Genomic DNA, 24,501 nt, shown 5'->3' on the forward strand with positions numbered 1-24,501 from the left:
GGTTTGGACTTCACAGACGTAGGTAGGCGCAACACACGCCATGTCGGCTGGTGAGAAGCATCACCTCATGTGGTTTCGATATACTCGTCCCCTACCATCAGCATGCACCAACATATGTGACACTCATCAGCCCAGACGACCCTCTTCTATTTTCAGAGCACCACATGGCGGTATTCCTGAGGTGTTGCGAACCTCGAGGCTCTGTCATGTTCCGTGAGAAACCTTACTTACATGTGAATGCTATGCCTGTTCACCGGCTATTATTATCCAGAAATGAATTTTTGAGAGATCTGCAACACTTTGTCCTACGTTGTGACAGTCTACCACATCGAACAGTCAAGGGCATCCTGTGAAGCGATGGTTCTTATTGTAGTTCATTCTCAAACGTATATATAGTTCTGTCAACGATGCTTATGCGTTTACAGTATCACAACTGACTTACGACTGGTTGCCACGATTGAAGGTCCACCGGCTCTTGGTTAGTCATTGGTGTTGAGATCTCTTCTCTGAAATCTACGAATCCATCACTATCCGAAACTGAGGTTCTCATTCATCCCAAGTGTTAACTGTAGCTAAAATATTCTTCAGATCAACTTGGTAACCATAATTTTCGTCCGTTCTTTTTGCGAATATAACAATACATTGCACTTTCTTTTGTTATCATCACGAGAGTATCTTTGGTTATAGTTTCCGCCTTCTAGCGACAAGTTAAGTTTCTCTTATACTTCCCAAGATACTATATTTACATGGCAGCCGATCATTCAGCTCACGCACGCAAATTAACTTGCGGACTTCCTGTAATTGTTGAACCGTAGGGGTTTTGCACTTTCTAAACGGATATATGCCTTGGATTCACGTTATCCTTAAATACATGAGTGATCTATTTTCTTTATTATAACACAGATTCTGAAGCTGCAGGTTATTTTTTCGTGTCTAAGGAATAAAAAAAAAAGTAGTTATGGTCAACTTCTTCCTGAATATCAGTAAATATTGAAAGAAAACGTTGTCGGATATCTCTGCAGAGAACTTTTGCTTTATCTCACAGTTTCATTCATTGCTATTATTGTTCGGCTCTGCTATGGTCTCCAAGGTAGAACCGGCGCATTTACCCAATTATGAGTGGGACGTACAATTTAAGGTGGAATCCAGGTCACCGTATTTCTTTATGTGCCATTGATGCGATATTTCGAACAGGAATAATTGCAAGACCTAAGCAGTGTTTTTGTCTTATATTTTCACCACTAGTTGTCACAATACCTGTGGATGATGTTAAGCTATTGAAGTTTACTCGAAACAACGATGTCTGACTTAAACCACTTCTTCCGTAAACTCGATCGGATCGATAACCAGTTACCGTTTATAGAGCGAAACTCTTTTTGTTTCTTTCACATTGCCTCTGTTTAGCATTATACTTACTCTGGATTGACTCTTCAGATACTATAACCTGTTTGCATACTCACTACGTGAAGCGGTAGTAGCTGGCCAAATAGAGCGAGACTAACAGAGAGAGAGCATAAACACTATTTCTCGTACAATGTTGCCACTATTTTATCATCGGCTGTAAAATGAGATTTCATTTCCAATTTTGCCTGCGCATTGTAATTACACGATGGACATCGTATCTTCTCATCTTTTGTAACGTCCGCCCCGATAGCTGAGTGGTCTGCCGGCACGGTAGCTCAGCGTGTTCGGTCAGAGGGTTAGCTGCCATCTGTAATAAAAAAAACTGAGCTAACCGATCAACGACGAACTTAAACTGACGTCTTACGACGTCCGCACCGAGCAGATGCAACGAACGAAAAACGAACAAAAATGAGATTAATAAAAAAATAAATTAAAAAAGTGGTCAGCGTGACGGATTGCCGTCCTATGGGCTCGGGTTCGATTCCCGGCTGGGTCGGAGATTTTCTCCGCTCAGGGACTGGTTGTTGTGCTGTCTTCATCATCATTTTATCCCCATCCGGCGCGCAGGTCAACCAATGTGGCGTCGAATGTAATAAGACCTGCAGCAAGGCGGCCGAACATGCCCGCAAGGGGCCTCCCGGCCAATGACGCCAAACCCTCATTTCCCGTTTATCATCCACATCTACATGACTACTCTGCAATTCACATTTAAGTGCTTGGCAGAGGGTTTATCGAACCACAATCATACTATCTCTCTACTATTCCACTCCCGAACAGCGAGCGGGAAAAACGAACACCTAAACCTTTCTGTTCGAGCTCTGATTTCTCTTATTTTATTTTGATGATCATTCCTACCTATGTAGGTTGGGCTCAACAAAATATTTTCGCATTCGGAAGAGAAAGTTGGTGACTGAAATTTCGTAAAAAGGTCTCGCCGCGACGAAAAACGTCTATGCTGTAATGACTTCCATCCCAACTCGTGTATCATATCTGCCACACTCTCTCCCCTATAACGTGATAATACAAAACGAGCTGCCCTTTTTTGCACCCTTTCGATGTCCACCGTCAATCCCACCTGGTAAGGATCCCACACCGCGCAGCAATATTCTAACAGAGGACGAACGAGTGTAGTGTAAGCTGTCTCTTTAGTGGACTTGTTGCATCTTCTAAGTGTCCTGCCAATGAAACGCAACCTTTGGCTCGCCTTCCCGACAATATTATCTATGTGGTCCTTCCAACTGAAGTTGTTCGTAATTTTAACACCCAGGGACTTAGTTGAATTGACAGCCTTGAGAATTGTACTATTTATCGAGTAATCGAATTCCAACGGATTTCTTTTGGAACTCATGTGGATCATCTCACACTTTTCGTTATTTAGCGTCAACTGCCACCTGACACACCATACAGCAATCTTTTCTAAATCGCTTTGCAACTGATACTGGTCTTCGGATGACCTTACTAGACGGTAAATTACAGCATCATCTGCGAACAGTCTAAGAGAACTGCTCAGATTGTCACCCAGGTCATTTATATAGATCAGGAACAGTAGAGGTCCCAGGACGCTTCCCTGGGGAACACCTGATATCACTTCAGTTTTACTCGATGATTTGCCGTCTATTACTACGAACTGCGACCTTCCTGACAGGAAATCACGAATCCAGTCGCACAACTGAGACGATACCCCATAGCTCCGCAGCTTGATTAGAAGTCGCTTATGAGGAACGGTGTCAAAAGCTTTCCGGAAATCTAGAAATACGGAATCAACTTGAGATCCCCTGTCGATAGCGGCCATTACTTCGTGCGAATAAAGAGCTAGCTGCGTTGCACAAGAGCGATGTTTTCTGAAGCCATGCTGATTACGTGTCAATAGATCGTTCCCTTCGAGGTGATACATAATGTTTGAATACAGTATATGCTCCAAAACCCTACTGCAAACCGACGTCAATGATATAGGTCTGTAGTTAAATGGATTACTCCTACTACCCTTCTTGAACACTGGTGCGACCTGCGCAATTTTCCAATCTGTAGGTACAGATCTATCGGTGAGCGAGCGGTTGTATATGAGTGCTAAGTAGGGAGCTATAGTATCAGCGTAATCTGAAAGGAACCTAATTTGTATATAATCTGGACCTGAAGACTTACCCGTATCAAGCGATTTGAGTTGCTTCGCAACCCCTAAGGTATCTACTTCTAAGAAACTCATGCTAGCAGATGTTCGTGTTTCAAATTCTGGAATATTCCATTCGTCTTCCTTGGTGAAGGAATTTCGGAAAACTGCATTCAATAACTCCGCTTTAGCGGCACAGTCGTTGATAACAGTACCATCGGCACTGCGCAGCGAAGGTATTGACTGCGTCTTGCCGCTTGTGTACTTTACATACGACCAGAATTTCTTCGGATTTTCTACCAAATTTCGAGACAATGTTTCGTTGTGGAACCTATTAAAGGCATCTCGCATCGAAGTACCTGCCAAATTTCGCGCGTCTGTAAATTTTAGCCCATCTTCGGGATTTCGCGTTCTTCTGAACATCGCATGCTTTTTCCGTTGCCTCTGCAACAGCGTTCGGACCTTTTTTGTGTACCACGGGGGATCCGTTCCATCTCTTACCAATTTATGAGGTATGAATATCTCCATTTCCATCTTTTGTAGCGGATTCACAGGATAAACATATTTCACTGTGAATGAGTCTGACGTGTATGCATTCCGCGAAACAAAAAGAGGTCCTTACTTACGTACCGTCCAACCATTACAGTGCGCGGTTTTCTATGACAGAAAATTAAGCACACAACTTTTTAAGCTACTGTCGGAACCTATGACGTGCTGGACTTGGCGAAAATTTGTTCAGGAAGTGTCTGCAAGATGCTAGCCTCTGAGAGCACGGCAGCAGCAACAGAGCAGCCGAGAGGTCAGTTGGCAGGTAGCGCTGTTGGCACTGTGAGCTGCGAGCCGTGAACCTGTGGCCCGGATCGCTCGATCGGTATGCTCCGCCCGGCCCCATATGTCAGGGGCTGTCGGGCGTGCCGGCCACACTTCGGCTGCGGACACTGCTTGGGCCCACAGTCTGCCGGCAGAGCCCGCCGACGCACCACTGCACCCGGCCACCGACCCTGACAGCCGCCATGGCGCCCAACAACACCGAGACCACGCTCCGTAAGTCTGCTCCACTCCACTCCAGTCCAGGCCACAGCTGCCATCACATAATGATAGCAAAACAACGCAGGGGGTTCGCAAGACGTGACTCGTAAAGACATGCATCTCAAACATAACTGATGTAGGCTATTACCGGGGGATGTACGTTCCTGATCGTTCCAGGGCAGCAACTGAGGTCGGTATCTGATGGTTAGTGTTCCTCACTAACGACTTTAATGTCTCCCACCCATATACGCAGCCAAACAGAATGTGCACAGACGGAATGGTTCGATGTTGATGTGATGGAGGCGCTTTTTCAGCCGACTGGGATTTACCATGGTGCGAGGCCAAGCGACTAAGAGATCTCTTCTGCAACTGATGTTACCACACCGCAATGTCTCCTTCTCTGTCCCCCCACCCCCACCCCCCTCCTTTTTCCTGACAATATATTTTGTGAATGAAGTCTTCCAATGACAGAGTAAATAGATTTATTCACAAGAGCTATCAGCTACTGCCCTCAGGAAAGAAGTTGTGATGTGTTGTGAACCGACACTTATTGCTTGTTCTGAGATGGGCTGTTTGTTGGTTGCCTGCCCCCTCTAAGAATTAAGATTGGGTTTAACGTCCCGTCATCATGGATAACATTAGAGACGGAGCACAATCTCGGCTTGTGTCAAGGATGGGAAAGGAAATTGCCCGTGCAATGTCAAAGGATCCAACCAGCAATTTGCCTGGAGCGATTTAGGACAATCACGGAAAACTTAAATCTGTATGGGTGGATGCAGGTTTGTACCCTCGTTCTCCCCAATGCGAGTCCAGTGTGCTAAACATTGCGCCACCTTGTTCGGTACCTGGCCCCTCGAAATCGTGTAACTGGCCCCGGGAAGATTGTTTCGCGGGTTGCATAGCTGTCAGGCTAACGTACGGCGCACACGTCGGTTATCGTTAGCGCAATGCGTATGCGTTATAAAAAGACTGTGTGCGTATGTGTGTGTGTGGGGGGGGGGGGGGGATTGTGACAAAATAACCGATTTTGAATATGGATAGGCATAAAATTTTAATTTGTAAGCAGAGCTAAAATAACGGCAAGAACAGCACGGAAAGAAACATATTTGTTTTCAGTCTTCAACTCGCTATAACTTCTGCACAGAACATTTAAAACATTTGTATTAGTGTCTCATGTACCAGTGTAATCGTAAGGCAGTGTAAAGAAAACTAGAATTAGAATAAAAAAGTAATAATCTGGATACTGAACAGACTGAGCAACTCGATTTTTATCACATTTAGTAATATGCAAAAGATTAGGCACTCGGACAACTCAGCGTTGATCACGACCATTCCAAATCAGCCTCAGTATAAAGAATACAAAATATGGCCCTTCTATTGTAACTATTCACCTTGAAAGATTTCCGAGGACGAAACCTGAAGAAATTCTTATCGGTACCGTTGGAGAACTTCTTCAAGATTTATTCAAGATTTATTTGCAGAACTATTCCGACGTGCAAAGCACTGAAGTGCCTCTGCGTGCAGAACGCACATCAGTCAGAACTCACTTGAAGCAAATACTACCAAGAGCAAATGCAGTATGCTTCCTCGTCGTCACCACATCCTATGCTAACCGTGTTTCCAGTTATACTGTAACAGCCCAAAGTTTCAGAGTACCAATCTGCGATTACAAGCCAATGCAACAACAACAAATATTATAGAAGAGAAAGAGTCATACAGTGACTTGGATGCGGCGTTAAACTGTAGGTCCCACTCATAACTTCATTTGATGCTAACAGTAGACGTCAAGTAAATCGAATCTAGATACAGGCAGCTCCAAAACATGTAACGATTGAAGGAGGAAGCTTAGGATGGATTTGCAGTCAGGAAAACGTTTTATCTGTGTTGTTTGGTAGGATCACAGAGTAGTTTAGCTTATTCATTTTCTTTATTAATGCTTCGGCAGGATAACGTAACTGTCCTTATCGAAGTTGAAAAAGTGTGGTTGACAATACGAGAAGTCCCGCGTTTTCTTTATGAGGCTGAAAGTCTACCAGTGGAGCAAGAAAAAATTTGGAAAGCGGTTTATTTTGCGGCTTAGAATCAAAATTAACCGAAAGTATCAGTACCTTTTCACGTTATCGGTATTAATAAATCGATAAACTTTATAAGCATGATATGTATGTCGTTTTATTTTCTCTGTAGCATATATCCTGTTCACACGCAGAAGTCTGTGGCACTTTTGAACCAAACTGACGCTTTCTGTGCTAGAGCTTCGCAGACATACCCCACAAGTAACGACCGTGACACTATTCGCCACCATGCAGACTTGTGCGCACGTGCCTATGGGAAACTGTAAAGGCGTTCGGTTATGATGTAATTTCCCAGTTAAACGGAAATTTGTTTCTAATCTCAACGATCGCTGGCAATACTTACAATGATTCCGGAAAAATATGTGGCTAAATCATCTTTCTACAGCAGTTTCACCTAAAATTGCTGTTTCTTAGTGTGTTTCTTGCTTCTTTTCTTAACGACATTGTTTAAAAAATGGCTCTGAGCACTATGGGACTTAACAGCTGTGGGCATCAGTCCCCTACTTAAACCTACCTAACCTAAGGACATCACACACATCCATGCCCGAGGCAGGATTCGAACCTGCGACCGCAGCAGTAGCGCGGTTCCGGACTGCGCGCCTAGAACCGCGAGGCCACCGCGGCCGGCGTCGACATTGTTTAACCCAACATTTCGTTTCTTACAGCAAGTTGCTGCCTACACTGATGAAGTTGCTGTTATAACTACAGTTAATACTACAGTGTTAAAGAAGGGAGGCGGGAATTAGAGGTTAACGTCGTAATCGTTAGAGACACAGTGCAAGCTCGTTTTAGGTAAGGATAATGGCCCTGCCATTTTCAAAGGAACAATCCTGGCATTTTTCTTAAGCGATTTTGGGAAACTACGGAAAACTTTAAGCAGGCGACCGAATGTGGATCTGAATGGCCGTCCTCACGAACTCAAGCCGAGCTTCTTACTCAGTGCCTTACCCACCTCTCTCGCCAAGATGTAGATGCCTGCAGAGAAGAAATGAAATAAATCTGCCAGAGCAGGTAAAGACAGGAACGCCGTCTTTTAGGAGACTGAGAGGAAGACGAGAGGAAGACGCAGAGAGAGCTAGTGAAACAACAACGGGGAAGAGTTGTGCGTATTAAACGTCTTCTGCCGCAAAAATGTGAATTTGTCGTAGGAGGTTTCCTCGACCTCACACGACCTGAAACAGGAAATGCGGATGCTCATTAGTACCACATCTGATATGAGGTATTTTTGCCTTCACTGCCTAACAACACTTATTTGCACATAACTTCACTGATGCTAGGCTAAGCTGCTAGGCGAGTGATACAGGGACAATTTTATTCCTCTTGAATACTTGAGTAACACCTTTTGTCTGCATCTGAAACAAGAGACAATCTTAATACCTCGATACAAGCTTTTCTACTTATATTTCATATCGTTTTCCGACTCACAATGATAGTAGATGACGAAATTATACCTTTCAATAGAAGATAATCACACGTAATTCGTTCACAATTCACTTACATTTGAATATCCTAAAGTGAACTGAAAAAATTCCCATAATAGTTTTGTTTGTTTGAGACATTTTTTGGATTGGGGGGTTATCAGTCGGCTTCCGGTGTGATGCGGCCTGCCAAGATATCTTATCGAATGTCCTCAATTAATTGTAGTGCATATTCCAAACTCTGTCCTCTGCTCTTATTTTTCCTCTTTATGGTTTCCTCTAATGCCATGGAAATATTCCTCAAAGGCCTTAACACATGTCGTATCCTCTGGCCCCTTCTACTGGTCACTGTTTTCCACTGTTCGTTGCTGATCCTCCGGAAAACCTCTTTATTTCTTATCAGTCCACTTAATTTTAGGGATCGTGTAACACTACTTCTCGAACAATTAAATCACTTCCCTTACCTTTTTTAAAGTAAAGCGTTACTCTAGCTCTGATGTATGTGAGGAACATCTCGGTCAGTTTGTTATCAGCCTTTAGAATGTTTTCTCGTGACTTCCATCTTTTCATAACTTCAACTAATCTTTTCAGTCCTACCACACTAAAATACACAGCATCCTCTAACTCCGTTTTCCATATTGCAGCATTTGCCTGCCCCTTCTCCTTGCCCTTCCACTTTCCTTCCCAGCACCAACGTAACTGCTGTATTCCTGAGTGTTGTGGAGATATTCGACTAACCTATGCCTTTTTTGGTGAAGGTCATCCATAGACATTTTACCACAACATATTTAAAGTATCCCCAGTTTCTTCGTCACCGGATTTATAAAAGACCACTCTTCACTTCCATACAATGCTGTGCTTCAGATGTCGACGTTGATGTACTTCGTCTTCATGTCCACCAGTGAAACTGCTGACGAAAGGCGCCTTAGCCTGTCCTACTCTCATTATTATCATACTACATATTCGAATGTTCCTCTCGTACTCCAGCTATGATGTGCGTAACTGTGCGTAGCACCCCAATGAAATTTTAACGTCCATAAGGTGAACCGCATGCGACCACATAATACACATGTGTGTAAAAACATCATGAAGATGACTTCATTTCTAATTTGCTGCTTGAGTTTTCTGTAACTGTTCTGCACGTACATTTCGGTCCTAGTGTATTCAAACAAAGGATACACATACCATGTGTGAAAATATACCGTCGATCTGTAATGCAAAAATAACTCAGTCACCATTATCATTTAAAAGTTATCAAGCCATTCCAGTGACTTTTATCTGAACTCTGAAAGCGGGGTAGACCTCTAGATAGATACATTTACGAGTTCTGACGACGGTGTACCAATCGATACCCGTAAAAGTTGTCGTACTGTCCATATGTTAGATCCTAGGATGGCCCACCTAGGCTGAAACTCTGGCGGTGAGACACGCGACCTCTGCTGTGCTTTGCGTATAGGTGTTCCTCCTGGTTCTGTAGCAGCCGCTCTGTGAACCCAATAAGGCTCTCGTGATACCTGAGTTGGCAAACGACTCGCGACCGCAGCCGCGGCTGCTCTTAGGCGACGCTATGTTTGAACCGGGCAGCCACACCTCTCCCCCCTCCCCCCCACCTCCCTCTCCACAAACACCGTTCCCCCCTCCTCCCCTCTCGTCGCTCCTCGCATTTATCTAGCCTGCTTGAAGGAACGGCTGGGTTTCGTTCTGACCCGTTATTCCTTGTGCTGCTGGAATCCTGCATACAGAGAGAAGACCAGTGAACAACTAAAAACTTCCCTACCTCTCTCGAAGGGAACCTGTGCCAAAGTGCCGACTAATAAGCAAAATAGTCATGGGGAGCGTTTTCACAGATACGTGATTGGTTCGATGAATGATAGACCGACAGAATCCAGTATTTAAATCTGGGTGAACAATATTCAACACAAACGTAAGCAACAATGGAAGTGCCACAAGGAAGCGTAATAGGATCTCTAACGTTCTCAGAATACATTAAGGATTTACCACTTAAGCTCAGCAACACTGTAACACTGTTCGCCTACATTTCTGTTGTCTACGGGAAGGTACCGTCATTGGACTGTGACAAGAAAATGCAGACAAACTTGGACAACATTTCCAATCGACATAATGATGGGCAACTCGCCTTAAATGCGACCAAGACAGTATTGAGACTGTCTGTTACGGGAACCAGGAACTGCGGGTAAGGGTTCATGCGCAGGTGACGTTACGCCAGTCGTGTGTAAAAAGCTGGAAATTTGGGTCAGGTGTGAAGCGTGCTTGGAAGGTCGAGGCGGTTAAGGCTTACGCTCGCGTTAACCGAGAAATCCGGGTTTGAGTCTCTGTGCGGCATAAATTTTCACCTTTTATCATTTCATTGCCCAAATGCAATTAATGTCATTAAATCCTTTGAAGGATTCTACAGTGTTTTATCGAGCGTTTGGAGTCACCAAGGCGTGGTAATTCACATCGAAAGAATTCACAGATGCGCTGTTAAGTATGTAGCCCACACGAAAGTACAAATTCTCAGGGGACATAGATGGGTATCTTTGGAAGAAACGCGACGTTTTCTCGCGAAACCGTGTTACGTAAATTAGAAAACATGCATTCGAGTAAGACTGGGTGGCAATTCTGTATATGTCGCGCATACTGGCGGTAAGTATCGTTCGCTGAGCAACGCATTTTGCAGATGCTCCGAAGTATATATGTCCTTGTAGATGAAATTCACACATACAGTTACAAATACACTGTCCACAACCGTTGTACCAAGAACAGTGAAGCAACGTTTCGTTTCATTTGGAAACGAAAGTACGAGGACGGGAGTACAAAAGGAATAAACGCAAATGATTGATATTTTTCTCTGTGGGTAAAGGTTTTCATTGATATTGACGTGAGATGTTAATTACATCTGTTAACAATGGGAAAGCACATATCATTGTTCAACGGACATATCAGGTGCAGATTTTTAATTGTAGAGTCGGATGTATTCTGGGACAGTTTAATAGTCTCGCCTGAAGGAGCGTGTACGGAATTATTTGTGTTACTTTTTCAGTTCACAATATCTGTAAGCAAGGCTCATATGTTATGAGTATTCCAAGCGTCCTACCTTTTACCATAATTTCAGTTCTTTATTTCTCATTTTCCATTGTTTCAAAGTAGGAGAAAAGAGAATTCATAATCAAGCATTATAAACGACAAAATCCTCCTGTAACTGAACAACAGTGAACAGTTTCCAAAGAAATCAGCTATTCCCCAACATATTGCACGTTGTAAAGTTTTAGTGTAAGTTTAGGATTATTTTCATCAGCAGATCCTCATTTTCTTGCATTTAAATTCCCATTATACTGGTACTGGCCGAATTTTCCTCTCCACACTGTTGGGAACCAAGAACCGTAAGTGAGTAAGTATTTTAAACGGCCAGCTGAGCACAGAACAAAATATTTGGCGTTAAGTGAAATGTCACAACAGTAATCCCTGAGGAAAATTGAAGAGTGATTACAACTACTGTTGTATTGACATTCAGCGCCTGCTGATAACGTTGACCAATAACTGTTCGTTCGTGCGCTTTAATTTTAAATGAAGAAAACTACTGGTTACTCCGCAAATTGAAATGTGAAGTGCCGTGCAGTTTGCCGTGGCAGCGTTCCAGATGCGAACGCGGAACTTAATGACGACCATCCCCGGCACACACACACACACACACACACACACACACACACACACACACACACACACACACAGCACACACTTCAGAAGAAGTCGGTCGCACGTATAGGGACTGGGTAGCGCCACTACGGGTCAATGAGGATTACGAATTCGGAGGTGCAGAGCTGCCCGACATTCGGCTTCAGCACAGACGTGAAAGTTCATGTTGATAAAATAGAATGAACGATGAACACGTGCTGAAACTGGTATTGCTTTTTCATGGATGTCGGAATCTTGAAAATTACTCTAAATCGTGACCGATGTTAAATTAACACAGATAAATATTTAGTGACTACAGAAACTCGTTTGTAAACAAATGTTTCAATAAAATAAAACAGAGATTTCAATAATGTAAGAGTATTTTCATTGCTAAAACAAATAAGAGCTTATGGATTACATTGACAGAAGGCTGTATTACTTAATGATGAAGATAAAGAAAGATTAAACTAGAAATTAAAAATTTACCGTTACTGAAAGAACATCAGTAAGAGCAGCAGAATAATAGTCAGAGTTTGGAAACATGAATGAAATGGCAGGAGAGGCACCGAATGACCTTAACGACAATGCGTTTACTCGTGGAATAGGAACAATCGATGACCTACAAATTGAAATGGACATTAAAAAGATAATGGTCAATTCCTTACATAATGCAGCTGAGAAGAGAGTGACTTTTTTACTTGTTGATGTGCGTGATAAAGTTGTCGCTTTCTTTCAGTCATACGCAAATAACTCTGTAGTATCGCAGTGGTTCCCTAACCAGCAGAGGCGGTCTGAAGTAGCAATGGAAACTGGAGCAACACCGAAAAAAGCTTTATAACAAATGTGTAGCAAGACTGTTAGCGACGTTTGCCGCATTCACATACCGATCTGAAATACAATGTCGTGGAGCTCATTGCATGTTTCTGGAGCATCCTTTATGACTTTGCTAAACAACAGTCCTGTATGTGAGATGGTAAAGCTTCATTGGGAGGAGTGCTGACTTGCACACGTTATAAAGCCTTGATGGTGAGAGAAGGTGACACGTAGATAGAAACATAGACGTGTAAACTTCTTTCTGAAAGCATGCATCAACTGTATTATATATGTTTTGTACAACTGGTGTACTTGGTAAACACTCACAGCATGGAGTAAAAGAAAGAGTGCGAATTTTCCAATACACTGGAAAAATATTCCAAAGATCACTTTGACTGCCAACAAGCTATGTTTCATACTTGACATCAGTTAACACGTTAGTGTAAGCGAACTCGCGGTGCAGACTCCAACCGTCTGATTCGGAACTCTATACATAGTTCGTTGAACTGCTGATGTGTCTCTGGAGCTACTGCCCTCTCCTTTATTTGGACAGTGCGCTGTTGCACTAGAGCTTTTAGATTTGGCTTCCTGCACCGTTGTAAACGACGTTAGTACGAATATCGGTGGGACGTGGAACACAGTAATTTGTGTGACTGTTATTCGCAATATTTTAGTGACAGTACCTATGGAAAAGCTTCGAGATGAGTTCACAATGTTCTCCTACTCGAAATTCAACATATTTCTCTTTTTGTAAAATGGATTAATTGAATCCACCAGAAAGCAGACGTAATACGCCAGTCTTTTGGACCTGTTGAGCCAGTTGACGATACGTTGCCTACGTCACCATCTACGCGCTGTTCTCTCTCTCTCTCTCTCTCTCTCTCTCTCTCTCACACACACACACACACACACACACACACACACACACACACACACACATATATATATATATATATATATATATATATATATATATATATATATATATATATATATAAAATGTTGTTTACACATTATTTTCCTTCCCTTTCTTTTAAAATTCCGTATGTCGGTGAATGCATATTTACAAATGTAATTAATTTTGTTTTGCTTTGTTTGAATAATATGAACAGACTGAATTAACACAGAGATGCGTTCTTTATTAAATTAGAGTACAACGGAGTCATTATTAAACTATTTAATCCAACGACCTCACTGTGATTTTTGAAAACGATGAACAGCAAGTAAGAATACTCGAACTTCGAAAATGTATCTACCGAATATAATTCGAAAGTATGATGGCATTGGTATCTTGCAACGGAACGACAACATAAGAAATTGACGGCAATAAATTATTACAGCAAATGACCTATTTCAATTACGTTGATCGTTACAAAAGAAAGAGAACAGCCATACATAGATAAGTCGGCAAATTATTAAAAGACTTATGCGTTTGGTCTTAGCACTCATGCATGACATGTGGATTTTGATAACGAAACTATAAGGAACCTTAAAGATCTAACGATGAATGTAAGCGAGCACGTAGAGTTAGCAATGATGACGTTAGTAACGAACTCAGTATTTCCAGTGCACCAAATATCAAATAAAAACTCTAAATGCTGAAAGAAACATTTTCGACTCACGAAAAAGAATTGCCAATCAGATTAAACAATTTTAAGGAAGCATTTCAATCTGAAAGGAAAGAAAGGGTCCATGTGGAGAAAACGAAAATATGGGTACTTTAAAACCAAATACATTAAACAGTATGTAAGCGAAAAAGTAGAAGAAAAATAAAAAAAGTCTGTGTTGATTCGACCACATATAGTGCCTAGCTTTAGATTCCATTGCAACTACAAGTTGCAACGATAGCGGTTAACTCGGCAAAGCATCTACATCCACCTACACGCACGCATCGAAGCGGGCACACACACACATACACACACACACACACACACACACACACACACACACACACACACACACACACTGGTACAGCTCCTGCATCTGGTGACGCCATCCGTCACCACTGTAGTTTTGTAAATGTCAAAGCAAGTGGCTTGGCCTCCTTCCACGGTTGACCAACGCTGCCTCTACGCGGTACAGACGTCTGCGCACTTTCCTGGATCTCGTCCAGTTTTCGTAACACCGCCTGTGACAAGCCATCATTTATAAGAGCGTTTCAACTTGTGTTCCAACGCAGCGCAGGTCTGCAACAGGTACCAGAGCCCCTAAGGAAGCAGGGAGAGCGTTTGGTCTCAACCGAGAGGTCTGCCTGCGGCGAAGTAGGGGAGAGGCCAGTCGCGCACGCATCGCTTAAGATCCGCGCATTCGCGTGCGCCAAAAAACATCTACGCAATTTAGGTTAAAAGTGCAACTCCGTTGAAAATCTCATCACGTCGATTTTTGAAATCCAAAAGTAAGCGCGAGAGCAGAGAAATTGCAAGAATTGCAATCAAGTACAGCCCTTCGCAAACTGTGTAACCTAAAAACACACAAATATTTGTAAAGAATTTCTGATTCACGTTTACAGATAAAAATATGAGTTGTAGAACTATGAACCAGATAGTTTATTTTGTCAAGCGCGAAAGAAGGTCTGTGAAGTACTGCGATTAGTATAAGATGTAAAATTTTAATTGAAAAATCAACACGAAAAAACAAATATAAGGGCAACTAAATACACATAACTGGTAGTTTCTTTTATGAATGTGATGGTTTTGCCAGAGGTGAAGAAAAATACGAAAATTAGATTAAAATGGCATTACCACAAATGGAAAACCTTCTCAGTGTTAAATCTCACGTTTTTAGGAAAATATACAACAACGTATCTCTATCTGAACATAATTGATCTGTATTCAAAAAAACTGAGGAGATATCCTCATACTACAGAATTATGTTTCTCACCGCAAGAAATAAGAGAAATTAGAAAATTAATGTTATGTTAACCAGGGACCTAGAAACGACGGAGAGGCTCCGTCCCTGCCACAGCCGCAGTGGTCCACAACCCCACGACGACTACCGCAGTCCACTTCACCCCTCCGCCGCCCCACACAGAACCCAAGGTTATTGTGCGGTTCGGCGCCCGGTGGAACTCCCGCCCCCCAGGGAACGTCTCACACCAGACGAGTGTAACCCCTATGTTTGAGTGGTAAAGTAATGGTGGTGTACGCGTACGTGGAGAACGTGTTTGCGCAGCAATCGCCGAAATAGTGTAACTGAGGTAGAATGAGGGGAACCAGCCCGCATTTGCCGAGGCAGATGGAAAACCGACTAAAAACCATCCATAGACTGGCCGGCTCACCGGACCTCGAAAAAGGTCTGCCGGGAGGATTCGTGCCGGTGACCGGCGCTCCTTCCCGCCCGGAATAGAAAATAAATACTTTACTGCTATTTTCCACTGCCTGTGTGGGTTCTATGTACTACGCACGTCAGCAATAAATTGTGCTCTAGTGTCACCATATTCGCTAATGCGAATAAAATTATTGTATTTCATACAGCTCATAATAGCGGCAGTACCTGTTCCTTTACCGCAAAGTGCATCGAACCAACACTGGCACTGCAGTATAGTTTTTCATGTCTTAAACCACGGCTCGGCTTTAATTAAACGTCTCTCCGTGTACTGAATTCACTGTATCTGTGCGAGTATAGGATATAGACCAAACGGTGACTTAGGAAAGTTCGGGTCAGTCCAGGTAGCGTGATCGGATAGCCGAAGCGGTTAAGGCGACCACTCGCGTAAAGCGGGAAATCCAGATTCGAGTCTCTGTCCAGCACAAATTTTCATTGTCACCAATAAATTGTGCACCTGGAGTTTCACCATAGTCTCAAACGCGAATATACTAAGTGCCATACCGAGGGTTCAGGTGCCAATAGAAAAGTTTTTGTTCCAAGTACCATTAATAACGAAGCAGTACGTTTTATTTGTGAGCATACAAGTACAGGAATACAGCAGTAAGTTTTTAACTAGTAGATGTGAAGTGGACGAATACCATTTCTCATGTCTTTTAAATTCTGGAACTCCAGAGAGAAGCACGGTTTGTCGCAAAGAGCTTGCAACATCTACCAACGGATGTTAGAAAGACTTTCTTCATGATATGGCACCTGGATCAAGTCAACGGACGAGAACAACATAACACGGATGACGCGTTTTGTGAAAAAACAACACTTAGAACACTTTACATTTCCATTAGTCTTTTGATTTCGGGAGAGGAGGCTAGGTAAAAGAAGTTGTACTCACAATTAATTAAACTATACCAAGCTAAATACATAAAAATAAATTAAAATCAATTAATTTAATGGTTAGTATACCCGTTCGTGTCAGCCTGTCTTGTAAACACTGCAGAGCAGAGTAAAAGTTATGCACGAGAGCATTTGCGAATTTTGAAAATAAAGAGGTAAGAGTCCGACTGGAGCCATGGGGACGTCCGTGTATCGCGCCTGGAAAGCTCACAATCGGCTGGTTAAAAACATTGCGCCCAGAAGGAGGGGTTCCGGGTTTCAAGATCTACTTCAATTTTCTTTTCAGTGTCACTTGACAATAATTGACTACAGTCCTCAAAGACGAGAGCATGTTGATGAACACCTTTTGACAAACTACATCTACATCTACCTACATACTCCGCAAGTCACCGTACGGTGCGATGGCGGAGGGTACCTTGTACCACTGCTAGTCATTTCCTAGCCTGTTCCACTCGCAAATAGACAGAGGGAAAAACGATTGTCTATATGCTTCCGTATGAACCCTAATTTTTCTTATCTTTGCGATCCTTAAGCAAAATGTATTTTGGAGCAGTAGAATCATTCAACAGTCAGCTTCAAATTCCAGTTGTCGAAATTATCTCAGTAGTGATTTTCGAAAAGAACGTCTTCTTCCCTCCAAGGATTCGCTTTTGAGCTCCCAAAACATCTCCGTAATACTTGCTTGTTGATGAAACCAAGCGGTAACAAATCTCGTGGCCTTCCTCTGAACTGCTTCGATTTCTTCCTTTAATCCGCCCTTGTGAGGATCCCAAACATTCGAGCAGTACTCAAGAATGGGTCGCAATAGTGTTCTACACGAACTTTAATTTAGTTGATCCACATTTTCATAAAATGGTATTACTAAATGCAAATGTGTTGCAAAACATTTATCTTGAACTGTGCAGCCACGAAAAATTCAGAAAATCATTCAATAAATGTAAAGAAACAGTGGCGTATGTGCACAGGAGCCAGGTTAGGTTATAGGATCCAACACAATTACTGTGACATGTTCTACACTCGTGGTCACATGGCAGGTGCGTACATAACAGCTGGATCCACCCAAGTTGAGCGTAGCTGGAAGCAGAGCTCAGCATCTGCTGTACTGAGCAAACTGCTGAACAGTACCATAGCTTCCAAGTCGATTCTGTTGTAGTGTAACTGGAACGAGTAATCTGATTTGCCTTCACCTCTGTAAATGCCTACCTTCCCCAGGCATCTCGTTATATTTGCTAACTGCTTATTATTAGTGGGGAACAACACACCAGAGCCAGAAATGTGTGGTGGCTCCGTTAGGTATAGGGGTCAAAAATAAATTTTCATAAACTTCTGAAAAAATATCGCTCATATGTATTGTGAAATAATTTATCTAAAAGTAAGTAATTAAATAAATCAGAAAAACATCTGACACATCTCATTTGCAATACGTGACTTCAAGCGTCATTCAAAGAGCGTCAAACTTTCTTTAATCTACTTTCTTCCTTACTTTTAGATACGTCATTACACAAAACACTTAACCCAACTTTTTCAGTTATTTTTTAATTTTCAAGTTTTGGTCAGAAAACTCGATCTTATTGAAACGTCCAACACGATCACGTACCTAGGAGCAAACATTTTGCTCAAATTTAAAAGTGTTGCACTCGAGAAAACTTTGTCACTTCTGTATTTAACAGTTTACCTGTTACATTATTGCTATACTCTACACCAATAACAAGTAAGTGAAATCAAATTAAAGTGATTTATTCCCAAGAATCTTTTACAAGTTACAAATATTTTCAAACAGAAGCTATTGGCAACTAACAGAAATTTACATTTTCGAGGCAGGGAAAATTGTTTAAGCATCACAGAAACTCAGCTGATTTGGAAATATCATGTGTTTCATTGTAAAAAGACCTTCTGTTTCAAGGTAGAAAACGCTGCACGACTCACGAAGTATGGCTTAACTGTGCACAAGTTATGCAACTAGTTCTTAAAAAATACAGAATTTTACTCACCTTAAAACTGAGTAACTGAAGAATGAGCAATATCCTCCAAATAGCTTTCATGTCCGTTAGTTCCCCGGGTACTGCATTTCCAGCATCTCGAAGATAAGTGGCGGCTGGGAAGTTCTTCGGCGACGATATGTAACAGATTTTGCACAAATCATTAATAAACATGATTTCCTCCACTTATCTCCATTCTCCCATCACTCAGAAACAATTTTTTCCTAATTTGTGTTTGACATTAATATTCCACCAAGAAATAAAAAAAAAAAAATGTGTGTCGCCGGATCGTTACAAGCGAAAGGAATCCCTCGTGTAGGAAGTGACATTAGCAGAATGGTCGAAGCAACGAAGAAATAATTAGCAGTAATTGACACAGATGAAGAAAGCATTCTTCAATATAAGTAGCCCAACATCGGTAAGGAGGTGAGGAAAGAGTTTGTGAGAGGATACAGCTGGATTACATCATTGTGTGGAACTGGAACGTGGGCAGTAGTTTGAGTGAACGACATAAAACAAATTACATAGGGAGTTGTGTGTAGTTGTTACGTAGGGATGAAAGGGTTAGTGAAAGATAGGATAAGATGGGATGGAGGACAGCATCAAAGAAGTCACAAAGACTGACGATTTATAACAAGTTTTCTGCTGCCACGAATGCATCGTCGTACGAGACTTTTCTGCAGCACAACATTCGTATGTACGAGGGAACTTCAGAAGTAAGTTACACATGTACTCTCCTGCTAAGGCAGTTGAGGAACAAGAGCGGTATATTGTCAGAAAAGAATAAAGGTTCTGGGTTTCCTGGAGACACAATTCTGCTGCGGTGCAGATAAGTGCACAGTGTGCGAATGAAATGACGAGGCGTCTGGAAATTATTCCAAAGCTAAAGTACGCATGACAGTACGATTCTTGCCGGCGAAATATCTAATTTGCACACAGAGTCGCCGTGAAATTCTGGCAATGTGTGGACCAATGCCAGCCGTAGTTAAGTGGTGCCAAAAATTTGAGCAAGACTCTACAGACGTGAGGTTGCTGATCGGGAAGGAAGGCCATCGTCATCGATCACAAACGACAATGTGCACGCAATCGAGGAACTGACTAGCAGCAGTCGCAGTTTTTTCAACAATGAGGACGTTCTCACAGCAGTTATCGAACGCTTCCGTGACCAAGCACCGGATTTCTTCAGTAGAGGAATTAAAATTTTCCGATCATTGTTTACACAGACTTGGTGAATCTGTTGAAGAATAGTAGCAGGTATCTGTCACTTTGAAATGTAGAGCAGCATTCAGTGAACCTACTTCGTCTCCCAGAGTAATGTGTAATTTACTTTTTGAAGTAACCGTGTAACATCCCTCCCAAAGATATTTACCAGCAAGTTGGGGCGTTAAGTGACAACAACAGTCAGTTATTGTTAGTCAGTTACTGTCTCGCGTTGTCTATATAAGCCGAAAACCATTTCTTAAGGTAATTTTAAATTTTATAGCTACATGCACAGTTTGTGTTTAGTTCGATAACGCCCATTCCAGATGCTCAAATGAGATGGTTGATCTGAAGAAAGAAATAGCACCTCAATTTGGAAGCTAAGTGAGTTCAGGCAGCATCGAGGGAATGACTGACATCTACATCTAGCTCACTACTGTGCAACACACCTCTAAGTGCTTGGCAGCGTTTTTACACAACCACTTTCAGAATATTTTTTTTACAGTACCACTCTCGAGAAAAGTCGAACATTTAAGTCTTCCCGTGTCAGCTCCGATTTCTATTATTTTTATTAAGACAGTCACTAGTCCCCATGCACGTTTTCGCATTCGGAGGATAAAGACGGTACTGCATTTTGTTCAAAAGATCTCGACGCAACGAAAAATTCCTTTCTTTTAATGATTGGCATCCCAACTCGCACATCATATACGTGGTACACCTCTCCCCTATTCAGCGGTAATACAGAACGATATGCCTTTCTTTAAGCTTTCTCGATTTCATCCGTCAATACCGCTGAGCAGTACTTTACCAGAGGACGGACAAGCGTAGTGTAGGCAGTCTCTTTAGTTCATTTGTTGCATTTTCTAAGCGTTCTCCCAAACATAAGGCCGTCTTTGGTTTGCCTATCCGTTTTAGTACTCGCGTGCGAGCCCTCACACTTTTCATTATTTAGCGTCAATCGCCACTTTCCGAACCATACAGAGATCTTATTTAAATCATTTTGTAATCCGTATTGATATTCTGATGACTTCAATAGACTGTAAATGATAGCACTATCTGCAAAGAATCTAAGAGGGCTATTCACATTGTCCCCCAAATTGCTTATATAGATTAGGAACAGCAGTGCGTAAACACTTCCCTGGAGAGGACTAAGTTTTTTATTTATTCACAATATGTTCCATCAGAGTATTTGTAATATTACATGAATGTATTGCGTGTGCGTGTGTGTGTGTGTGTGTGTGTGTGTGTGTCGGGTATAGTGTAATGTTTGTGTTGTATGATGATGACAGTGAGAGAAGGGAAAGGATAAAACCTGGCACCAGCACATAGGTTACTCGCAGGGAATAGCACAAAAGAGACCCCCAGGTTTACCGTCCCCACGGATCACCATCAACAGTATCACATGCCCTCACTTCATGAGACTCTGCGGAGAGATTTGGTATTTAAGCCAGCGCACTAAAGCAAAGTCTGGTAATCAGGAATTTTACGCCATCACCTATCCTCCCCGTGGCAGCCAAATACTGGCAGTGAAAATATTTTCCTCCACCAGGATTCGAACCAGGGCCACCGTACAAGTGTGCGTTAGCCACCTTTTTCCGTCGTTTATTCGGGCGGGTGTTACCTGACACCTCTCCAAATTGGTCGTTGAATACTTCACTCAGTTTTTTTTATTGCAGACGGCAGATAGCCCTCTGACGGAACGCGCTTAGCTACAGTGCCGATGCCAGCTCGGACATGGTGGCGGTTAGAGAATGCCAGGTATCATTACTGTTTCAGTCGACGACTTCTCGTAAAAGTTACTATGAACTGTATCCTATCTGACAGCAAAGGTGTGTGGTAGGATGAATTTTATGCCAGAAATTTATGAATTAATAATAAATGTCGTGTGTCTAGGGTCTTGCGTCGGACAGACCGTTCGCCGGGTGCAAAACTTTCGATTTGACGCCACTTCGGCGCCTTGCGCTTCAAATGGTTCAAATGGCTCTGAGCACTATGGGACTTAACATCTGTGGTCATCAGTCCCCTAGAACTTAGAACTACTTAAACCTAACTAACCTAACGACATCACACACATCCATGCCCGAGGCAGGATTCGAACCCGTGACCGTAGCGGTCGCGCGGCACCGGACTGAGCGCCTAGAACCGCGAGACCACCACGGCCGGCGCCTCGCGCTTCGATGGGGATGAAATGATGATTAGAACAACACGACACCTAGTCTCTGAGCGGAGAAAATCTCCGACCCCGTCGGGAATCGAACCCGGGCCCTTAGGACTGACATTCTGTCGAGCTGACCTCTCAGCTATCGGGGGCGGACATTTATGAAGTAAGGCAGCTGGAGAGGGAGAATGAGACATTAAGGACTGGGCTGGAGCAGAGTACGGTGCGGTCCCAGGAGGCGGCTCGGGTGCGATTCTGGAGAGCGCAAAGTGGCGGCCGGCGGCAGGTATGAGGAGCAGCTTATGAGCGCGGCCTCGGGCGCCGCCCCTTCTCCGCCAGCCGAGGAATTCCTGGCCAGGGTGCGCGCGCACGCGTGTCGTTTCTCCACTCGTGCGGCGTGCTCTTCTCTTCTCCATCCCGGAGCGCAGCGCATTGCCCACCGAGTGCCTGTGCCGGCAGCAGCAGCCTCCGTACAGCCAGAGGTGAGCGGTCGCCGTTCGAACCCCGCTGCCCCCGGCACCGCGCCACCGCCGCCGCGCCTCGCGATAACAATAGCAGAGCACTGACTGCCGGGTCGATCCGCTCGCCGTCTCAGGTAAAAGCGAACCCGCTGACTAACCCAGCCCACCTGATCATCGCCGGCGCTTCAGGATCTTCGACGGGCTGCGAGGCTGACGCAGTGCAACTTTTTTTGAGAAGGCGATTCAGCTAGATAACCTCAGTGTGGCGCTGATTAACGTTCCAGTAATACCCTGATTCTTAAGGCGCTACTTTCCGCTAATAGAATAACGTAACTCGCAACTAATTTCCTTATGCTTGAACTTGGGGAATATACTAAATTTTTTGTCCTTGCAAAACATTTTATAAATAACACCGTCCTCGTGCCTCGGTCGTAATCCGTTGATTTTAATTCAAGTACAGAACATGTTTCAAACCTTGTGTCCGTTGTCAACTGTCTTCAGCATAAAAGTGAAATAAATTATAAACGATTATACTATATCTGTAGGTTCAACCTAAATAGTGAAGACTATGAGAGTGTGAAACTTACGGCTGCAGAATCTTCGTTACTGTTGTGGTCATCAATCCGAAGACAGGATTAGCTTAACAATCTGATCTCCTCTTTTCATCAGCTTGTGTCATGAATCTCTTCTCTTCTTAATTTCAGTCACTACCTTTCCATTAATTATTCTGTGTACCCAGCCATTATTCAACATTTTTCTGTAGCACTACATTTTAAAAGCCTCTATTCTCTTCATGTCCGTACAGGACTATCCTCCAGACAAGTGCTTTCAGAAGCGACGTCCGAGCACTTAAATTTATATTCCATCTAAACACACTTCTCTTTTCCAGAAAAAAAGTTTCTTGCTATTGCCAGTCTACATTTTATATCCACTTTCTTTTTGCTGTCGTCAATAATTTTGCTTCCCAAATAGAAATACTCGTCGACTGCTTTCAGCATCTCATCTCCTCATCTAATTCTCTCCACATCTGCAAATGTAATTCCAGTACACTCATTACATTTGTTTCGATTTTCTATTCTTCACTTTACATTCTCCTTTCGAGGCACTGTACATTCCATTAAAATCACTGTCCAAATCCTTGGCGTCTCTGAATTACAATTTCATCGGCTAACCTTAACATTTTTATTTCTACTCCCTGAAATTCAATTCATTTCAATAATTCCTCCTCACTTCATTTAATACAGCAAAATAAAAAATCTGAATCATAGTACTTGCATTACATCGATGTCTCATTACACATGGGTTAATACCCTTAAGCGTAGAGTGAATCAAATATGAGTAATATTTGACAAACTAAATCGATTCCGATAATGCGTAATTTCAACTGTTACAATGCGTGCATAAAGTCTACTTACAGTAGAGACTGTAAGTAAAACTGATGCAAGCATTGTATTAATCAATAAAGAAAGTATTAACGATTACGGTTTGGGTTGTAGATGCGATTAAATTTCACGTCCTACGCTTGCTCCTCTACGCTTTATGTTTCAACACGCGAATGAAAAGATGAAGATAATTATATTAAAAATTAATCAACAGATATACATCGCCCATTCACCGAGAAATTTCAGAAGCTTTCTTTTCTTCAGTCGCTGCCAGTGGCCATCACTTTTCCTTTCATTTGCAGTAGTGACTGCTTTCGCGAGTAAAACGGAATTGTGGTTTTTGATAACGGAGCACAAAACCGAGCGAATATTCAGTTTTATCTGAGAAAGAAATGAAGATTAGAATTTAATAAGACGTTAATGTCGAAATCATCTTAGAGGCTGATCCTACTCAGCTGAACACGGATGAAACTATGTATTGATCGTGCTTTGTTAGGGAATCCATTCCAGAATTCGTTTGAACCTGTTTAGCGGAAGCATAGAGAATCAAAATCAAGATTTGAACCCAGAGACTGCCGAGTAGAAGAA

General features: G+C 42.6%; 1 protein-coding gene across 4 annotated transcripts in view; it reads left to right on the forward strand.

Annotated features, from left to right (window-relative positions):
- Positions 1-24,501, forward strand: part of LOC126267991 (paramyosin, long form) — a 179,824-nt gene that overhangs the window by 22,825 nt on the left and 132,498 nt on the right. Inside the window, exon 1 of one of the 4 annotated variants that reach the window (XM_049973352.1) lies at positions 4,438-4,555. The exons of 1 other annotated variant lie outside the window; for it this stretch is intronic. In XM_049973352.1, coding sequence (XP_049829309.1) covers positions 4,525-4,555 — 31 coding nt within the window. In that variant the 5' untranslated portion in view covers positions 4,438-4,524. Of the gene's footprint in view, positions 1-4,437; positions 4,556-22,362; positions 22,553-22,626; positions 22,666-24,501 lie in introns of those variants that run through there. 2 more of the 4 variants (XM_049973354.1, XM_049973355.1) reach the window with 2 other exon arrangements.

This window comes from Schistocerca gregaria, chromosome 4 (genome assembly GCF_023897955.1).
Source record: "Schistocerca gregaria isolate iqSchGreg1 chromosome 4, iqSchGreg1.2, whole genome shotgun sequence".
NCBI classification, from domain to species: Eukaryota; Metazoa; Arthropoda; class Insecta; order Orthoptera; family Acrididae; genus Schistocerca; species Schistocerca gregaria.